This window comes from Cibotium barometz, chromosome 57, assembly GCF_041138505.1.
Source record: "Cibotium barometz isolate CiBa-2024 chromosome 57, ASM4113850v1, whole genome shotgun sequence".
Lineage (NCBI taxonomy): Eukaryota > Viridiplantae > Streptophyta > Polypodiopsida > Cyatheales > Cibotiaceae > Cibotium > Cibotium barometz.
The window spans coordinates 38,145,119-38,166,873 of record NC_141102.1 but is presented as its reverse complement, the minus strand read 5'-3'; the positions used below and the strand labels follow the sequence as shown (position 1 = coordinate 38,166,873).

At 40.3% G+C, this 21,755-nt stretch overlaps 1 protein-coding gene across 1 annotated transcript; it reads left to right on the top strand.

Annotated features, from left to right (window-relative positions):
• Positions 1-15,549: 15,549 nt before the first annotated feature.
• On the top strand, positions 15,550-19,702 carry LOC147606725 (LEAF RUST 10 DISEASE-RESISTANCE LOCUS RECEPTOR-LIKE PROTEIN KINASE-like 2.1). The gene is made up of 3 exons (XM_086792254.1): positions 15,550-16,732; positions 18,071-18,178; positions 18,277-19,702. Exons 1-3 carry the CDS (start codon positions 15,865-15,867, stop codon positions 19,389-19,391), a joined length of 2,091 nt encoding a protein of 696 aa, XP_086648380.1. The 5' UTR covers positions 15,550-15,864; the 3' UTR covers positions 19,392-19,702.
• Positions 19,703-21,755: the final 2,053 nt, after the last annotated feature.

The following is a 21,755-nucleotide window of genomic DNA, read 5'->3' as shown; positions in this document are numbered from 1 at the left end:
CCACTATTAAAGCCAAAGGCAAATCCTCTTTTACAAGAGAAGGATAGTGAGAAGATCGAGGGCTCTCCCTTTACTATAACCACCTACTCACGGATAACCACTCCTAACTTGACATAAGCAGCATTCTAGATGGCCTATAACAATGCCTCATATCTCTATGCATAAGCCTATGCATAGCCTACGCATAGCCTATACATAACCTATGCATACCCTATATATAGGTTATGCATAGCCTATGCATAGGCCTTATGCACACGCTATGCATAGCCCATGCATACCCTATGCATAGGCCTTATGCATAGGCTATGTATAGAGCTTATGCATAGGGTATGCATAGGCTATGCATAGCCCTTACGCACGGGCTATGTATAGCTTATGCATGCATACCCTACATGTAGCCTATGCATAGGGCTTATGCATAGCCTATTGACCTAACCGTAGTTCTCGACAGCCAAGGGTACAAAAACTTAAAGAGAAGAAGCATAAACAAAGAATGGAAAAAGAGGGATTACCTCTCCTTTGAGAATTCGTATGAGCCACACCATGGCCTAATCCCTTGGTGATTGTTCACTTGAATAGACCTACAAAAAATTATCATAATAAATCAAAACTTTAGTTCATTGTAACATATTATGCAGTAGGCCTTATGCATAAGCTATTGCATAAGGCGTATGCATAAGCCTATTGCATAAACCTATGTATTGTTGAGACAGCGTGTCCAGCTGGTCATAGTGTGTGGATTATGGATTAGTGCATTATGCTTTGTGAGAGAGTGGAGATGGCTTCCCTCTATGGTTAGGGTTTGCAATATACATTAGGGTTTGCTCCTGTGTGTGTGTCTCCTCCCCCTCTACCGTTCTTTCAACATGGTATCAGAGCCTTGTGCTGTTTATTAGGGTTTATGAGTGAGTGAGTGAAGAGGGAGAAGAAGAAGCTGTGAAGAGAAGCTGTGAAGCTTGCCATTGGAGCTGTGAAGCTTGGAGCACACCGAATCTTATCAGATCTGAAAGCTTGGCCTACCGGGTAAGGTCTTCTAAACATCCTTGAGCGGATTGCAGGTGATACAGGCAAAAGCAAAGCAAAATAGAGCAAATCAAAGCAAAGAGAAATTCTTGTTTTTGAAGCTTTCCATTAAAGCTTGAAAGCATTGATGTATGGTGGAAATACAAGTGATTCTGGCAAAAGACATGTATTTGACAAAGAGGGATGTATTGGCAACCCATGTGCAAGCCTTGAACAAATTTTGGAGCAATTTGGATGTATTTAATTGAGTGAAAAACTCTCGTTTTTGAGCTCTCACAAAACAGAGAAAGAGGAGTCAAAAATTGAAGCATTTGGAGCACATTTTTGGTAAAAATCAAAGCATTGATGGGTCACACATATGCCTAGGTGTCTTGGGGACTAGTATCTATCATCAATTAACCTTACAACGACTCCAAATCCCCTAATTGCAGGCGGCGCAGCCAGAACAGAGAAAACAGAGCAATTTTCTGGTTTTTTGCCTACGAGGAGATCAATTTCTCACTTGGTACTTGACATCTTCCACAATTTCTTTAGCAATTGGATGCTTTACACTTTGGAGAAGAGGGCTATGTGATTTGTTTGGTCAATTATGCCTAATTGAGCTGGGAATGAACTGATTAAAATAGGCTATCCACAGAGAAACATAGCATTTTTAATTAAGCAATTAATCTTTGGTCTTTTACAATTGGACAAATTCCTCTTACATGGAGTTGATGGACACTAATTCTAAGCTAATGAATGCCTGGTTTCTCAATTTGGACAAATATTGAAGGAATTAGAGCAAATTTTCTACTCGTTTTTCTGGTTTTTCCAAAAACAGAGAAAGGGGTTTTCAAAAATTGATATGTACACATGTCAGATGGTGTTGATACTCAACATTGAGGTTCATTAGGTGTCAATGCAAGTTGCCCATACTTGATTGCACCATTACATTGTGATTTTGAGCCTTGGAAAGCGCATCAATACAGGGTATCTTGGACTGCGTGAGACAGTTCATCTTGGATGCATACATGTTGATTTTCTACATCAAATTTGGAGTTTGTTGGCTATCTTGGAGTATCTGGAACATTAATTGGAGTGTGGTTGAGCTGAGGAAGGCTCGGTTTCAGATTTGGACGAGTGCGGAAGGTGCACATTGAGCAGATATGTCGGATAATCCAGTTCAGATTGTTGGTGAGAAGCTGGATAGGAAGAACTTCCAGGCATGGAAGTACAGGATAAAGAGTTTCTTGAAAGGGAAAGGATTTTGGAATCTCATTACAGGTGCTGAGCCAGAGCCTGAGCTACCTCGGCAACCTACACAGCAGCAGCTTATTGCTCATAAGCAATGGTCAGAGAGAGCATTCAAAGTGCTGCATTATTTGTCTATATGCATTTCTGATTCTATGCTCATACACATTCAGGATGCTGAGAATCCCAAAGATGCATGGGATACTTTGGTCAAGATGTTTGATACAGATACGAGTGCTCGCAAGTCTCAGTTGCGACAGCAGATACACAATGTGAAAAGGAATAAAAGGAGCATACATGATTATGTGCAAGAAATCAAGAAGTTTGCAGATGCATTGGCCACAATAAATGCCCCCATGCCTGATGATGATTTGGTGGATATTACCTTGCGTGGTCTTGGCAAGGAATACAAATCATTTGATACATCTATCTCAGTGAGGAGTACAGGTTTACCTGACTTCGATGAGTTGGTTTCACTCTTGTTGGTTGAGGAAATCAAGCTCAGTGATTCATTTTTGGATGCATCTACTAGCCATGATGATGGCAGGAATCAGGCTTTCTATTCTCAAAGAGGCTTTAGAGGCAGGGGGAGATTCGCATCACGTGGACGTGGTGGTAATGGTCGTGGATGGCAGGATAGGCCTCCACAATAGAATTTTCAGCCTTCATATGGTGCTCGAGGTGGTCGTGGATATACCCCTCAAAGAGGTCGTGGTAACCCCCGTGGAAGAGGACGTTGGCAAGGTCAACAAAATTCTATGCAAGATGTTGAATGCCATTATTGTGGCAAATATGGTCATATGGCGAGAGATTGTTTCCGCAAACAGAATGATTTGAGAGGGGGAAGAGCACAACGTGGTGGTCATTATGGTGGAAACTATGCACAACATGGTGGTAACTATGCATCAAGTAGTAATGATGGCACTGCAAATCATTTGTTCGCCATGAAACATGTTGTTGGTTCAATGATGACAAATGCTGAGAATGATGACACATGGTATATGGACTCAGGAGCATCAAACCATATGACATGTCATGGAGAATGGTTTGAGCATATGAAGCCTATGGATGTAAAAGGCTATGTGGAAACAGGTGATGATACCCAGCATGTCATTACACATGTTGGAAGTGTACCATTGGTCATGCACAATGGTCAAACAAAGTCTATGTCTGATGTATTGTATGTGCCTTCGATCACAAAGAGCTTGGCCTCAATTGGTCAAATGGTGGAACAGGGATTACAGGTTCGTTTCAACGAGCATGGATGCTTCGTTGAAGATTTTAAACATGGATGTAGAGTGATTGCTAAAGGCAAGAAAGAAGGAAGATTGTTTAAGCTGGATGCTGGAATTCCTGAGCTAAAATCAGCCATGTTCTTAAAGAGCAGGAATGTGGTACAGGACATTGATATGTGGCACAAGAGGATTGGCCATGTCAATATACAGAGATTAAAGAACATGCAAACAAGAGGCATTGTCAATGGATTGCCTAGGTTCAAATATGATGGACATATGAATGTTTGTGAAGCCTGTCAGTTTGGAAAGCAGGCAAGGTTGAGATTTCCTAGAGAAGGAAATATGAGTAACAGGCCACTTGAGATTGTACATAGTGATGTATGGGGTCCTGCACAAAACCCATCTATCAAAGGCAGTTTATACTATGTGACATTCATAGATGATTTCAGCAGGATGACATGGATATACTTTCTGAGAGAGAAGAGTGAAGTGTTGGAAAAGTTCATGGATTTCAAAGCTTTTGCAGAAAAGCAATATGGCTATTGGATTAAATGTTTGAGAACAGATGGAGGTGGTGAATACACCTCAAAAGCTTTTGAGCATTTCTTGAGGAAGCATGGAATAAGAAGACAATTGACTTGCAAGTATACACCTCAGCAGAATGGTGTGGCTGAGAAAAAGAATAGAGTCAAATGTGAAGTGGCAAGGGTAATGCTTAATGAAAAGAGCATGCCAGATTACTACTGGGCAGAAGCATGTGCTACTGCAGTGTATATATTGAACAAAACACCTACAGCAGCCATTCATGGAAGCACGCCAGAGATGCGGCTTACAGGTTACAGGCCAGACATTGGACATCTTAAAGTTTTTGGATGCATAGCTTATGTACATGTGCCTGATGAAAGAAGAAGGAAGTTGGATCCTAAAGCAGAGAAATGTGTATTTGTTGGATATGCACAGGATCGAAAGGCATACAAATGTTATAACCCTCAAACTAGACAAGTGGATGAGCTTGCTAGTTGGTACAAAGCAAAAGATGAGGGTGTTATTGAGTCACTTGAGGCTGATGTTCATGTGAACTTGCCACCACAAGCAAGTTCTAGTTCTACTACTATATCTGGGGGAGCCAGCAGCAGAAGCTGAGAGTAGCAGTGTACGTCCATGGTCAGGACGTTTGAGGCATGAGAGTGTGAGCACTGGGAGTAGTGCTATGGATAAAGGTAAAAAGAAAGTCGAAGGAATTGGAATCACAGGTTATGAGTCATCTAGTTCAAAGAGTTTGGATGAGGAGCTTGGCATACCTGTTTTACGCACACCTTGGTGCTAGGCAGGACAGATATGTGCCACCACATGCTAGAGTTACAGGTGTACAGAGTGACCCGCATGCATTGCGGAGATCCCAGAGAGTCAGATATCCTGTTTTGACAGATTGACATATAGAGATTTTGCTATGCACTATGCATACATGACATCTATGGTGAAGCATGTGGAACCTACATGCTATAGAGAGGCTATTGGAGAGCATGTATGGGAGAAAGCAATGGATGTTGAGATGGACGCATTGGTCTGTAATGATACATGGGATTTGGTTGCATTACCAAAGGACAAGAATGTTATTGGATGTAAATGGGTTTACAAAGTGAAGTGCAAATCTGATGGTTCTATTGAGAGACATAAAGCAAGATTGGTAGCAAAGGGTTATGCACAGACCCAAGGATTGGATTATGATGAGACGTTTAGTCCAGTGGCTAAGATGGGCACAGTGAGAGCAGTCATTGCGATGGCTGCAGCTAATGGCTGGGAAATGCATCAAATGGATGTCAAGAATGCATTTCTAAATGGAGATCTACAAGAGGAAGTGTACATGGCACAGCCAGAAGGGTATGTACACCCTAGATATCCCACTCACGTATGCAGGTTGAAAAAGGCATTGTATGGTCTGAAGCAAGCACCACGTGCTTGGAGTGATAAGATGAGCAGATATCTTATCTCACTTGGTTTTCAGATTTCTACAGTAGATTCTTCACTCTATGTGAAGAAGACACAACATGGGATTGTTTTACTCGTCATCTATGTGGATGACTTGATTATCACAGGTGATCATGGAGCAGATGTGATGCATGTCAAGAAAGCTTTGAGTGGGCAATTTGACATGAAAGATCTTGGTGAGTTGAGATACTTCCTTGGAATTGAAGTGGTGAAAGATCATGCAGGTACATGGTTGGTACAGCGCCAATATGCATTGGATATGTTGGCAAAGTATGGCATGACAGGGTGTAAGCCTATGATACACCATTGGAGCAAAATGTGAAGTTGTGGGCTGATTATGGCGAGGAATTGATCCTTCTATGTACAGGAAGATGGTTGGTAGTCTCATATACACATGACTATCACACGCCCGGATTTGAGTTATGCTATGGGGCTAGTCAGCCAGTTTATGCAGAGCCCCAGGAAACCACATTTGGATGCAGTGAGACGCATCATGAGATATGTGAAGACCACAGCACATTATGGTTTATTTTATGAGAGTGGTAAAAGCTTGGACATACATGGCTACACAGATGCTGATTGGGCAGGTAGCGCATATGACAGGAGGTCTACTAGTGGATATGCTTTTACACTTGGAAGTGCTGTGGTGAGTTGGAGTAGCAAAAAGCAACCTACAGTTGCTTTGTCCAGTACAGAGGCTGAGTACAGAGGTGCAGCCATTGCTACTTGTGAGGCTATATGGTTAAAGAGTCTCTTGGCAGATTTATGTGAGCCTCTTGATGGGAAAGTTGTCATTCATTGTGACAACATGAGCAGTATACAGTTGGCAAAGAATCCAGTGTTTCATGCGAGGACCAAACACATAGAGGTCCATTATCACTTTGTCAGAGAAAAGGTGCTGGATGGTACAGTTGATCTTCAGTATGTGAAGACTGATGAGCAGGTGGCTGATATCTTTATGAAGCCACTTAGCAGGGAGAAGTTTGAGTACTTCCGGACTATGTTGGGAGTACATGGGATGAGCTTGAGGGGGAGTGTTGAGAGTCTTGATATCCCAAGCTCATCTACATCTTCATCGGTAGTACATCGTGAGCTTGAGAGGGGCTGTTGAGATTCAAGCTCGATGTCAGTGTGAGCCAGCTATGCTATGTGCTGGCAGATTAGGTAGGAACATGTGTGAGACATAAATGACCGCGTGTCCAGCTGGTCATAGTGTGTGGATTATGGATTAGTGCATTATGCTTTGTGAGAGAGTGGAGATGGCTTCCCTCTATGGTTAGGGTTTGCAATATACATTAGGGTTTGCTCCTGTGTGTGTGTCTCCTCCCCCTCTACCGTTCTTTCAACATGTATAAGGCCTATTGCATAAAGCTTTTTGCATATGCTTTTGCATAAGGCTTATTGCATAGGCTATGCATATCCCTTATGCATACCTATTGCATAAGGCTATGCATAACCCTTATGCAATAGGCTTATTGCGTCGGCTATGCATAGACCTTATGTAATAGGATTATGGATAGCCCTAATGAAATAGGCTTATGCATAGCCTATTGCATAAGTCTATGCAATAATCCTATTGCATAAGCTATGCATAGGGCTTATTTCATAGCCATATGCATAAGGCGTATTGCAATAGGCTGATGCATAAGCCTATTAACCTAACTGTAATCCCCGAAACCCAAGGGTGCCAAAGCACAAAGAGAAAAAGCATAACAAAAACTGTAAAAAAACAGCTTGCCTCTTTAAGGATTGGCCTTAATCCTTGTTCACTTGAATAAACCTACAAAAATGAAACATAGTAAATAAAAAAGTTAGTTCTTATTAACACATTAGCAAGAAAGGAGAACAAGAGGAAAAAGAGGCGATTACCCTAAACCCTACTCCTAATTCATAAGTGAATGAAATAAAGCCTAAGCCCTAGCTCTATGCATAGAATGCTTAATAGATAGCTTTGATGGAGAGCTCTCCATGAAAGCTCTCTATTAGAGCTCTATGCATTAGGCTAGGGTTAGGGCAAGGGAGAGAAAAGAGAGGGGAATGCATTAGGCTAGGGTTAGGGCAAGGGAGAGAAAAGAGGGGAAGGGACAAAAGGAAAGATAGGGAAAAGGGAAGAAAAGCTCACATAGAGCTATGTACAAGCTTTCCATGACATCGTGGAATAAGAGAAAGTATTCAAACTTTCCATTAAAGCTTGGGAGAAGGAAGAGGTACTAACCTTGGAGAGGAAGAGATGATTGATGGAATAGCCTTGAAAGAAGAGGTGTGGTGGGAGGAATAGATGGGCTACAGGCGTAGCCTTTGCATGTGCAAGATAGGGGAAGTAGGTAGAACTTGACTCTATCGATGGTGTTTTAGGCGGGAGTCCTAGTTTCTAGGTCTCCTGTTGGGGCAATGAAAAAACCTTGCTCTAGTCATTGTGTAACAGTGAAGTCCTGGGTAATTTTTTGTCAACACTTCTGAATGGTGTTGTGTGTTTTTTTTGAACCCTAAATCAATTTTGGGCCGATTGAAGATGTGTGACAGTGATCATCAAGGGCCGGAAGTTGGTTCCAAGGCATGGTTGAGAGAAAAAAATCATTGTGTATGTGATCAATGGAAGGGCCAATATATCCGACAACCTCTTATAACAATTGAGCATGTCCGGACATATGGTATTCATGAGGCATTGGCACGACCAAGTGCAGATAATGACATGGAGGAGAATCATAGGAGAGTGTTGGGTAACATGCCACACCATTCGATGACATTGGGTAGAGTGCGAAAGGTGGCAAGGTTTCATATGGAAAGCATGGTTGAGACTCATCTTCCCCAACCAATGAATGAGGTGCCTCCCCCACCAGTGCCATATGGAGGAGGAAGAGAATCTCATGATGGATGACATGGTGAATGACTTCTTTGGATAGGAGGTCATAGATGATAGTGAGTAAGCACGAATGTCACAAGAGGAGGAAACCTTGCATAGAGAGGCAATCACCCCTTTGTATAAGGGATGTTAGTACTCCACACTACAAGAAAACTTGGAGCTATTAAACTTGCAAAAAACTTACCGATGGAGTGATGCAAGTGTCACCAGTCTTCCTTGGTCTCTCTTCGGTAAGACTGTCTCATTCTATTCTCTCCAATAGAAAATGGGTCATGTTCTATATACTCCCCTTGCTAATATTTTAACATATGATTTCTTATGTTATATTGTAGGCTTCTCAAGAAGATTCTTCCCCCTTAAAATCTATTAGGTACTAAGCTCATGAGATGGGTGTCATAAAATGCTCTCTATGCTAGTTATGGATTACACAAAACTACACGCATGTCCCAATGATTTCATGCTATTTAGAGGGGTTAATAAAGATGCAACACAATGTCTACAATGTGGGGAGAGCCGCTATAGGGATGATTTTCAAGGAGATAAAAGGTTTTGAGACACTTCTCTATCATTCCTTGCATCCAATACATGTTTAAGTGTAAGGGTATTGCAAAATTCATGACATGGCATGCTACTCGTGTCGCTTAACCGATGGAATCATGAGGATTGTAGAGCTGATTTACCGGCATGGCAACATGTGGAGTATTGCCAGAGTTTGAAGATGAGACCCGTCACTTACGTCTTGGCTTGGGCATGGATGGTGTTAACCCATTTGGCTTCAAGTTCACATCATGATCTACTTAGCCTATTGTATTGGTGAATCACAACCTTCCTTGATGGGTGGAAACCTTCCTCGATGGGCGAAGATGGATGTGTACCTCGAGCCTTTGATTGAGGAGCTTGAGACACTATGTGGAGGTATCAAAGTGCATGATGTTTCAAGGCCAATAAATAGGCATGAGGCAAGGTGAAAGGGTTTTTTCTTTGGACGATACACGACTATCCTAGGTTCTCGGAGTGCTCAAGTACTTACTTCTGAACCTTATATGCATAATGCTTTAACCTTTAATGTTTAAGTTTATATCTCAATCATCCAAATTTTAAAATAGGTTTGGTAACCTCTAGACATCATGCATGCCCGATTTGTGGACCATCACTTGTTTCATAAATACTCTCTACACTTAAGAAGGTGGTGTATGGCAAACATCATCGAGTTCTCCCTCCTTCACATCTCAAGTATGTGTCACATGATGTCTCACCACTTGTAATAAGAGGTAGAGATTAGTTTGAGGCATGGAGAAGCACCCTCAATCCACCACCAAATGGGATGCCTAGACACTCGATCTTCTTTCGACTTCCATGTTGGTGTGACATGAAGATCAATCATCTCTTAGATCCCATGCATATCTTCAAGAATGTGGCAACAAATACCTAGGACCATTTAATTGGTAAAATAGATACAAAGGGTGCAAGGAATGACTTACAAAACATTGGACACCTTCAAAATGCATGGCCAATTGAAAGTGAGAGTGGCAACATAGTCCTACTAAATGCACCATGGGTATTAACCAAGATGGATCACAATAAGCTGAAACGTGTGATTGCCTCTTTTTGTAAGCCAACGAGAGTAATGCGTTCATTGAAAGGTGTCTTCACAAAGACCAAAAATAAAGGAGAGGAACAATTATATGGCCTCAAGAAACATGATTGGCACAAGATATTATAAGTATATAATTATTCACTTATTCATTTTCTCTTTGTGGTACATAATTTGTAGGATCATATACTAACTTCCATTTTTTTTCTATGCATATTTTATTATTCCAATTGCTATAGTTGTGGAGATAAGAAGGTGAGAGAGACTATTTACAAAATGGGAAGCTTGGTGAGGTATGAATCTTCTCTTCAATTCACTAGCTAAGTTATATTGCTTATTTGGTACTCTCATGCACTCACAAGTTATGTATTTGGTACTCTCATGCACTCACAAGTTATGTATTGGTAAATAGTACACATGATGTCTATGTATGTAGGTACATATCCTTAAAGGAGATAGATCCTATATCCATTGAGATGGCTCCTCGTCTCAATGCTAATAATGTAGTGTGTATGATCGAGGACATGACAACTTTCCTAACACAATTCTCACTACCCAATTGCATCTTGTGGTGCATTTGGTTGATGAAGCTATGCTGTGTGGTGTTGTTCATGTTTAATAGATGTTTTTCCTTGAAAGGTTCATAAAAACCTTAAAGGACTTTGTGAGATAAAGAGAAAGGCCATAAGCAAGCATGGCATAGGGATGGTTGATGCAAGAGTCTCTTGTGTATATCTCAAAGCATCTATCTCACATAGATCCTTCCATGCCACGATTGTGGAGCAATGAAGAGGATGACTGACATTAATCACTAATGTTTCTCAAGAAAAAGGAAGGCAGCAAAGACTGGATGAAGCATTACACCAAAAGGTGAATACATTCTGCATTCTAAATAGTCCCATCATGGAGAAGTGGATTGGGAGATACAAGGATGTAATCAATAGATGAAAGGATGAGAGAAGATATTTTAGAAGAGAAAATAGACACTTGCCATTCCTGCCCAACTTGGAAACTCTATCAAATGTGATAAATATAGAATGGCTTTGTATGGCAATATCGATGGCATCACAAAATGAAGAGATGATCACAAGGGAAGAGTATGATTATGTAAGAGGATGTGACCCTCAAGTAAGTACATTGTTCATCTCTGTCTCATGTATATACCTTGTTTAATGCACTATACTAAATGTCATGATTTTGTTAAATGTTAGTACAAACTATATAGTGCAACATGGTCAGAGGGAAGGTACTTTTGCAAGGAGCGTGTGGATTCTAAAAGAAACACATTTGATTGTGGTGTAATGGAAACTTTTGGGCAAGATAGTCAAGCTAGCAGACATGATACCAATGTCATAGAGGACAATCTTAAGTATTGATGAGGAACTATTCAAGATATTCTTGATGTTAGATTTATAGCATTTAGTGTATTAATCTTTGATGTCAAATGGTTCAAGGTGATATATAGAGGTTCTCAAGAAACCGTGAAGAAACATCCAAATGGGTTCTTTCAAATTGATTCCACCAAGTTTTGGAATGATGAGAAAGATACTTTCGTACTACCTCAACACCGTCAACAAGTTAGTAATCCAACCAATCTAGAATTAAATCTTGATGTAGTATAATAAAAGTGTAAACTCTTTGCTTTGTGATATTAGGTTGTGTTTCAAGCCGATCGAATTGATCCAGTGGTGGTATGTTATACAAGTTTCCCCTCATTCAAAACATGTCTTTCAAGATCAAGATGTGGAGACCGAATCTGTGGATGAAGTGCAAGTACTACCTCAAATCGTCTTATTGAAGAAGATGATGAAGAAAACATTTTGAAGGGAGCCGATCAAGAGCATGAGAAACATCAATCCTCTGAAGAAGATGATGAGTCAGTCACCTATCAATCATGAAAATGCTTCATTCGATCATGATAGTGATATTAATATTGATATGGAACCCTATCTTTTTCATTGAGCTTCCATTAGATATAGATTCATGATCTTAACATTATTTCACTTCTCAAAAGTTTTCAACTATTTATTTATTTATTTGCTTGAAACATGGCTCCAATGCTTTCTAATCGATGTTTTTTTAAAACTATAAATCATTTTCTATGTGTATGTGACATGTATTTTTTAAATTGAGCAGCCAACAATTCTCTAGAATTTTATCCAGTGAAATCTCACTGTGCGAATTCCGCTACACTACAGTGAAATCATAGTATAGTAGCAAAATTTTGATGCTATATAGTATTGGTAACAGCATAAATTCACTGCTATAAGTGCAACGGAACAACAGAAATTAGCTGCTATAAGTGTTCATTAGCAGCAAATTTTTGCTGCTGTTGGGCAGCGCTATTTCAATGCGGGGCAGCGAGCGAAATCCCCGACATCCTAACTAAATAAACGCTATTACAAGACACTGCTATGCTCCCGACATATTGTAGTGAAACAAGCATGTTATGCACAAGCTTCAAAGTGATAAATTTGGTCAGTATCTACAAATATTTAAAAGAACTTATTTTACAAAAGTCTAATTAAAATGAACCAAATCTGGTCAAAATGCCACTAGTTACGAGAAATACTAGATCCTAGCACATGCAACTTGGTTTTTTTTTAAGTGTCCACCTAGGCCTTATGTTTGAAGCCTATGTTGGAATTACCATAGTCGTAGTGGTGTCAAAAGTTGTTTCTAGTTTATTTGTTATAAACACCCTCTTAGATGTAAATGCTTCTTATTAAGATCTAGGTTATTGTCGAGAAAAATATGTTGCTTGATTTCCATTTCTAGATTTATCTTTAGTGTTCTTATATGGCTAGTTTACTCTAGGTGTACTAGTAGAGGGAGGGCGAGGGCAAGGAAATTACAAAGTTTTGATATATTAAGTAAGTTTAGTAGAAAAGGTTAGTACTTTAACACATGCTACAAATTACGAGTCAAAATGATTTTCATAAAAGGGAAATAAGATACTAAGGTCATATACTCAGCCCAGCACCAATGTGTCTAAGTGGACACAAGTCGAGGATGCTTTTTTGGTTAGGATTGAGATGTTTTGAAATGTAGGGTTTAAGGTATTTTGAAATGTAGGCAACAAGAGCAAATAAATTTTGTATGGGTTTAAGGCATTTTGAAATTTGGGCAATGTTGAGAACAAAGCTTGAAAAAATACAAAGTTGCAAATTGACTTCTAAGGTGCATTTTGTATATGGTTGAGATGTCTTGAATTTTGGGCAACAAGCTTCATTGAATTCTAGATATGATTATTCATTTTGAAATTCGGGTAATTAAGGTTGAATAAAAAGAAAAGTTTGGGAAAAGTTGAACAAACCTTGAAAATAGGATTGAGATGTTTTGAAATTTGGAAATATAGTATTGAGATGTTTTGAAAATTTGAAAATAAGATTGAATAATTTTAGGTTAGTTGTAAAGCTTTAATGCTATAAAAGGAAAAGATGGATTCTTAGTCGTGTTAGGAATCAAGGAGGAGGGGGAGTGTGACTAAGTAAAAGTCTTAGCTTCGGTCAAAAGATGATTGAGGGAATAGCATGGCTAGGTTGCCTCTAGGTCACCTCTCTACAGTGATGGGATGGACTCAGAGGTTGGTTACTTCTCAGGGGGGAGGGGATGTTGAAATTATCAGAGTATCAATGGTGTGAAATTATCAAAGGTTGGTGTCTCACCATATTTGCTCATGGGGGAGGGGGTGTTGAAATTATCAGAGTATCAATGTTGTGAAAGGTTGTTTCTAGTTTATTTGGTGTGAACACCCTCTCAGCACCCAGGTGGTGAATGCTCCTTATTATGGTCTAGGTCAAAAGATAAGGCCTTGGTGCCTATAAAACCATGTATTTGGGTGGGATTCATTACCACAGTGAAAATCATTTGAGTTGTGCAAACTTGCTCTCTCTTGGCGGCTTGAGTATCTCATCTCTCTCTCCTTCTTACTTTATCTTTCTCTTCCAACACCGTCTCCATGGCTTGGATCTCTAGCTCTCTCCTCAATGTACTTTCTTCTCTCCCACAGGCACACTATGGATACCTTCAAGCCACCATAGCTTGCTCCCTCTCATCCTGTGATATTTAATAGCCTAACGTTTTTTTTTGTAATTGTGAAAACTTTGTAACTTTATATTTTCTTTCAGGATTCGTTGCCCACCTATCCCAACACTACCTAGTGTTATGATTTCCAAAATGCATCGGTGTACTTGTGTCCACTTAGAAGTCAATTTGGAACATTGCACTATTTTCAAGGTTTGTTTAACTTTTCCCAAACTTTGCATTTTTTTCAACCTTAGTTGCCCAAATTTCAAAACATATAAATCATATCTAGAACTCATTGAAGCTTGGTGCCCAAAATTCAAAACATCTCAATCATATCCAAAAGGCACCTTAGAAGTCAATTTGTAACTTTTTTTTTCCAAGCTTCATTCAACATTGCAAAACGCCTTAAACCTATGCAAAATTTATTTGAGCTTGTTGCCTAAATTTCAAAACATCTCAATCCTATCCAAAAATAATCCTCGACTTGTGTCCACTTACACATTGGCACTGGTAAGTATATGACTACTTTATTCTATCATGAGTAAGTCTATATGTGTCCACTTACACATTGGCAGTGGTAAGTATATGACTACTTTATTCTATCATGAGTAAGTCTATATTTACAGTCTATACACTACCTAGTACCTTATATCAGTTTCATGAAAATCTTTTTGACTCCTAACTTGTAGCATGTGTTAAAGTACTAACCTATTCTACTAAACTAACTTAATATATCAAATTTTACAATTTCCTCCCCCTCCCTCTCCTAGTGCACCTACATTAAATGGGACATATCAACAATAAGAAATAAAAATCTAGAAATGGGAATCAAGCAGCATATTTTTCTCTACAATAACTCTAGCAAAGCATCACAATTTAATTGCTAATCCATGCCAAACATTTCTCAAGTCTTTGCATTAAAAAAGATGGGTTGTATTTCTAGGAGTGGCTAGGATCGATTTAAGCATACAAAAAGATGGGTTGGATTGCTGGGAGTGGTAGGGACCAATTTAAGCATACATAAGGGGGAGAAGAAAGGCCAACCTTGGTCCATGGAAACAATCAAAATTTTATAGCTCATCGAATTATCAAAGATATGTTTCTAGCGTTCTTTACTAGCATGCTTATGTACTAAGAGAAGGAGGTGTGTGTGTGAGTGCGTATGCCCTTGTACCGTGTCCTCTTTAGGTGTTCCCTCTAGTTCCTATCCATAACCCCTTCTCTTCATCCATCTAAGTGTGTTTACACACCTATTCTATGGAAATGGGATAGGTGAGCTAGATACAACACGAGTTGTAAGAGTCTATATGCATACAATGAGGTTTTTGAGGCATGTGATAGTGTTGGGGGCCTGGCAAGGTCTCGCCATACTAGAGGGGGATCCCCCCATGAGCAGGCACCGTTTCTCAAGATAGAGGAGGATTAAAAAGGAGCGAGCATTCACCCTTTTGCTTGAGGGGGATGAGAAGAACAATTTCAAAAAGTGGCAACATTCAAAAGAAATAGTTTTAAAAGTACCCTTCAAAATTTGACGTGGTGATTTTTTTTCTCGTACTATTTACAGTGCTATTTTCGCTTTTATAGGCATTATTATTGTGTCTCTCTCTCTCTCTCTCTCTCTCTCTCTCTCTCTCTCTCGGGTGTGGATGCAAACCAGCTAGTCAACTAAAAACTGGCAGCGCGTTTGAGTACTTCCTCTCTCTCTCTCTCTCTCTCTCTCTCTCTCGGGTGTGGATGCAAACCAGCTAGTCAACCTAAACCCCTAGACTCAGCAGCTGTGGTAGCGCGTTTAAGTTCTTCCTGGATGTCATGCTTGTTGGGAAATAGAAAACCCCTAGACTCAGCAGGTGACCGACGGTTGAAACGAGTGTCCATTTGGCTCGTGTTCGATCTCAGTAGTCATGAAAAGCCCTCTTCTTCTTTTCATCGTGCTGCAGTGGTCAACAATATTGGTATTGTTCAGTGAACCATGCCATGGAGCAGCTGGAGGCGCGGGCAGCAGCGCTTGCAGGAAATTAGAGCTGGCTGGGTGCGGGAATCTGACCATCCGCTACCCTTTCCATTTGAGCAATAGAGTTAACGAGTCTTCATGCAAAGCAAGCCTGCAAGAGGAGGCCGCCGTAGCCGACCAGTTTGCACTTGAGTGCGAGAACGAGACGACTCTGTATTTCCCAATCAACCCGAGCTACAGGTTGAGGGTCATATATTTCTTCACAGGGCCGGGGATAATGCTCGACTCTCGCTTGAACGGATCCTGCAGCCTGCCCAACTTGCACGCTTTCGACCTTGCCGCCACTCACCCCCTCTTCACAATCGCTTCTATTAATGTCATCCAGCTTCTCAACTGCTCGTCATCGTTAACCACCTCGTCTCGTTTGTGCACACCCAACTGCACTACCCAATTGGGCAGCTATAACGGCCCGGATTATTGCAGTGCCTTGGAGCTGGGCCCTTCCAGCCCCTGCTGCACAACAAACCCACTTCTCTCCGCTTCCCAAAACAGCAGCTTCAGTGCTTCCCAAGCTTGGTACAGCAACTTCAGTGCTTTCCAAGCTTGCTCTACCTTCATCGGCTGGCGAGTGAAAAACAATGTCACCTCTTATGGGCTTAAGCTGGACTGGGGCTTACCCGGCCAATGCCCCGGAAATGACTGTGCGGAGAACGCCTCCTGTCAGTGGGCTCCAAATCACGCCCTGCATTACTGCCAATGTAACAATGGATATGAAGGCGATGGCTACAAGCAAGGCGCTGGTTGCAGTCTTACACAAGGTGCAAATCAATTTTCTTTAAACTTTCCTATGTTTAACGGCACAAGTTTTAATTATTTTTGGAGTTGGACAGACGGAGAGCGAGCGAGAGAGAGAGAGCGCGCGCGGGCGCGCATCCAGCCATATCTTGCAGCCGACCTTACAAGGGACTGAAGGGAAATTTTCACAATAGTTTATAGTGATACATTTCAGTGATAAATTGAATGTAAAAAAGAGTAAGGTTGGTTCTAAAGACAAAGTGGTCTTGTCATTGGACGCTGCCACTCAAGAAAGCTAAAGCCACACGTTGCCACTGACAAAGTGGTCTTGTCATTGGACTCGTGGTCTTGTGATTGGATCATTGGACTCCCGAGTCTGGACATGCTACCTCTTCCCAAGTTTTCTTCAAACACTCTGTGAGGGTGTCACTACTACCAAAGAGTGCACAAGGCACGAGGAGGAAAAGTGCTCCAAAGAGTGTGACTCTCTTTATTGGTCCAACAAAAAGTGCTTCAAAGAGTGTGACTCTCTTTATTGGTTCATGCATTAGATTTTTGATTGGGCAAAATTCAAAATCTATTTTTTATTACAAGATAAAGGAAGAGTGTCCACCCCTTTAAGTGGAGAAAGGAGAGGGAGAATTTTTGAAAAGGAGAAAGGAGACTAGAAGACTAGTGTTTGGAGGTTTCTTTCCCACACTCCTATATGCATTGGGGCTCACAATTAGTTGTCACCATCAAACCATTTACTCATTGAATGAGTTTCTTATATATAAATAAATAAATATATATATATATATAATACATTAGAAAGCAAATTGCCCACCCCTCCCCCCTCCTTCACACACACATATCTTCCAATATTATATTATGTGCATGGTAAAAGAGAGAATATACATACATATATATATTTACATACACACACATATATATTATGTATGTGTGTAAGAGAGAAAATATACATACACATACGTATATATATTATGTATGTATGTGTATCTGTAGGTATGTAAGCATATATATATAAATAGATTTATTTTTGTTTACTTGATTTTTACAATAGATATTTTTGGTCTCCTTAAGGAGGACTAACCGTTCACTTAAGTTTTGGTAATTCTTTTGTCTAAACAAGGGATGTTGTGAATTTTTGTTTTCCTTTACATATATTTGCGTAGAGACAATAGTGTAAACAATCCTTTTGAAAACTAATAGGTTTGTTTAAATTTCATCTAGGTAAGCATGCATGCCTTTTGAAAACTAATAAGTTTGTTTAAATTTCCTCTCTCTAGGCATATATGCCATGCATGCTTTTGTTCCAAGTTTACCCACCTTAACTAATCCAACAACAACTTTTATGATAGGCAATTCCTCAACTGAAACGTGCCAAAATGGTCAAAGTGATTGCCTCCATGCAGGTGGACGAGGATGTACAAAGCGTTTATGTGGCAAGATGCTTTATATCATCATAGGTAACACGTGTTGAAATTTAAGAAGTTAGTATTTACACGTTTAAGAATTAATTTTTGATAGGTTTATATATATATATATATTTTGGGGTTGTGTTTAGATATTGCTATCTTGGTTGCGACCTTGGCAGTTTTAGGAGCACTGTGGACATTTAAAGGCCGTGGAAAGCAGCAGCATCACGAGTTCTTGAAAAGGGAGCTTGCTGCCTTGTCTCAAGCTCCCATGGAGTTCTCTTACAATGAGTTGGTGGCGTCAACCAACTCCTTCAAAACAAAAGTAGGGACGGGAGGGTTTGGAACAGTGTACAAAGGTGTGCTTTCTAATGGTGATGAGGTTGCAGTAAAGGTATTAAAGCCTTCCAACAGTGGCGAACACAATGAAGGTCAGTTCCTAACTGAGGTGGCCACCATAGGCAACATCCATCATTTGAATCTAGTGAGGTTGGTGGGGTTTTGCTACAATCACACAGAGAGCAATATCTTAGTGTATGAGTATGTGGAGAATGGGTCTTTGGAGCAGTATCTGTTCTCAGACCATAGCTGTCGAGTGCAGCTGGATTGGGAAGAGCGCTTCAAAGTTGCACTAGGAACAGCAAGGGGACTAGCATATCTGCACGAGGAATGCAGGCAGTGCATCATCCATTGTGACATCAAGCCACAAAACATTCTGTTGGATGCTCAGTTCAACCCAAAGATTTCTGATTTTGGGCTAGCATTCCTGATGGAGAGGAACCTTAACAACGCAGCTAGCAGTGTTGCCAATGCAAGGGGGACACCAGGCTACATAGCACCAGAAGTAAAACAAGGGCAGATCACAGCTAAGTGTGATGTATACAGCTTTGGGATGGTGTTGCTTGAGATGGTGGGTGGGAGGGAAAACTTGGACTTTACAGTGAAGTCATCTCAGCTGTATTTTCCAGATTGGGCGATAGGGCAAACAGAGAAGAGAGATTACTCGGCGTTAGTAGACCAGCGCATTGCAACTGAAGCAGACATGGAAGAGGTGAGGAGAGCAGTTCAAGTGGCATTTTGGTGTATCCAAGATGACCCTGCTCACCGGCCCAAAATGAGCATAGTGGTCAAGTGCCTGGAGGGCACAATCCAGGTTGAATCTCCCTTAATACTTTCTCCTGCTGATAGTACCCACGTCCATGATCTACCACTCTCTAAAGGAAGTCCCTTTTCCACCAGCTCTTCTTTGGCATCCAGTCAATAAAAATCAATGGCCTCTTCACCCAAGCATAAACTCCACTTATCTCGCACTAGTACTGCTATGGGGAGGTAGTAGCCAAATTAACAAATTGTATAAAATCAAGGATTCGTAATAGTGGGGATTCGCAGCATGAGACAGTTTGTCCCTCTTCCCCCTGTTGTACACTCTTGCCTCCGCTTGTACACTCCTGCCATGCCACGTGGTAAAATGAGATGGCTACAAAGTTACACGTGGGCGAATGTTGTGGTGGCAAGGGCAAGAAGAGTGAGAATAATAGTGTAGAGATAATATAAGTTCTACTATCTTTATGGCTTCATCATGATTATACATCACTATACGTGTTGGTATTACATCCGTATTTGTGTCAAATAATACGTCGGTATTTACATCAAGATTACATTGGTATTTGCAAAAATGGAAAGATAGAGCTTTAGTGCTTGCCTTACAAATTGAATAACCCAATAAGTTTCAATATTATCAGATGAAAGAGAGAAGTTCTAAGTAAGATTCAAAGAGAGGCATGGAATGTGTCTCTTCCAGGAATCATTTAGAAGAACTCTTGGCCACATGTAAATAGAACCCGGGAGGAGAGTAATGTGTTTAGGCATGAAATGCACGCTCAACTATTATCTGTCTTTTAACGCTCAGGTAGCATTGAAAGATAGATGTGCACTTTGAGAAAATGTGCTCATTAGTTTGCGAGAGTTGAGACATGTAGATAGTAACTACTTCTTTATTTCAAATAGGCCTATGCACTTAGAGCAACATTTTATGGGATATAAATCTCTAGTGGATTCAATATTAATCACATAACATGATTGAGTAAATATTAGAATAAAGTAATAGAGTAAATTCATGATTGTTCTTCTTGTACAATATCCATAACTCTAAAGATATCTATTTCTAATATACTACAAGAAAGTGACAACCATGTGACCATAAAGTTTAAAATTTATAATACTTTTAGTAAAAAATAATAAATTGGATCATCTACATACTTTACTTACATGCTAGTCATATCGTTTTACAAGATCTATCTCTTGCTCACTAATTCTTTCACTGTTTTTCCTTGCCTACCTAAGAATATTATCTAACCATTTGAGTGGCATATCGATGGGGAGAAGAGAAATCTCCGATGGGTATGGAAGGTTCCTATGTATTTTCCTAAAAACTCTTCTAGCATTTGATCTTTCCACATGTGCCTCTTTATTTCTATCAATCCACTTGTCCATGTAAGGGGAATTCAAGATACAAAACTTGTTGATCTTTTGTTATATGATTCATTCATCTTGCGTGAGTGATCCCATTGTCTTGTGTCACCTCTCTAGCTACTCAATGTTCATCTTTATTATGCCAAAGTTGAGGTATATGCGGGTCTTTTTGGCTAAGGAACTCTGACTAGATACGTAGTCTTTGATTGTAAAATAGAAGCACAAAACTACAAAGAAATACCATCAACAACAAACAAATATTTGTTGAAAATACACGAACATGAACACAAACACGAACACGAAGAGAGAGAGAGAGAGAGAGAGAGAGAGAGAGAGAGAGAGAGAGAGAGAGAGAGAGAAGGAGGAAGATGGAATGAATGTGATGTGATATGGATGGAATGAATGTGATGTGATGTGGATATGGATGGAATGAATGTGATGTGATGTGGATAGATGTAGATGGAATGAATGTGATGTGATATGGATAGATGTGAATGAAATGTATGTGATGTGATGTGGATGCAATGAATGTGATGGATGTGAATGGGTGTGATATTAAGAGACTAAGATTTTGTAAAAGGGGAGGAGAAGGGTGTGTGTGTGTGTGTGTGAATGGACTTATGGTTCACTAGCTCACCTATTTAAAGGTGGAGCTAGAAGGCATTGTATGGAGCAAGAAGCTTAGTTGTATTTTAAGCAAGATTTTTTCTTGTATTTTGGGTCTCTCTCCTCCACATATTTTGATCTAGCATGAGCACTACGAAATTCTAACATGGTATCAGAGCTTGGCAAGATTAGGTCTTTTTTGTGGTGTAGAATAGGTCAATTTTACTCTCTTTTTCTTTGTGGAGCTCCTGCCAATGGAGGCCTTCTAGCAACTTGTGGAGGCAAGAAATCGGCGTGCTTTGATCTAAGAAAATGTAGAGGAGGTCTGGGCGCTCAGTTTCGTACAGCTCATCAGACGAGTTTCCCTTTCTCAACCGTGGCATTGTCGTCTGAGCAGGACGGCGCACAAATTTTGCAACAGCAGCTACTATCGTACATGCATTCGACATCTGTAGGTGTGAGTATAAGCTATGTGGGCTTAGGGCTTTTGAAGCCCATAGTCTAAAGCAACTACAGCTCGAATCTCAGCCCTAATGGTGGCCTGGCGCGT

Excerpts from the sequence above, each read along its gene's own strand:
- LOC147606725 (XM_086792254.1), top strand. The coding sequence starts at position 15,865 with ATGAAAAGCCCTCTTCTTCTTTTCATCGTGCTGCAGTGGTCAACAATA. Across the intron at positions 16,733-18,070 it reads TGGTTGCAGTCTTACACAAG|GCAATTCCTCAACTGAAACG; the intron begins GTGCAAATCAAT and ends CTTTTATGATAG. Across the intron at positions 18,179-18,276 it reads GATGCTTTATATCATCATAG|ATATTGCTATCTTGGTTGCG; the intron begins GTAACACGTGTT and ends GGTTGTGTTTAG.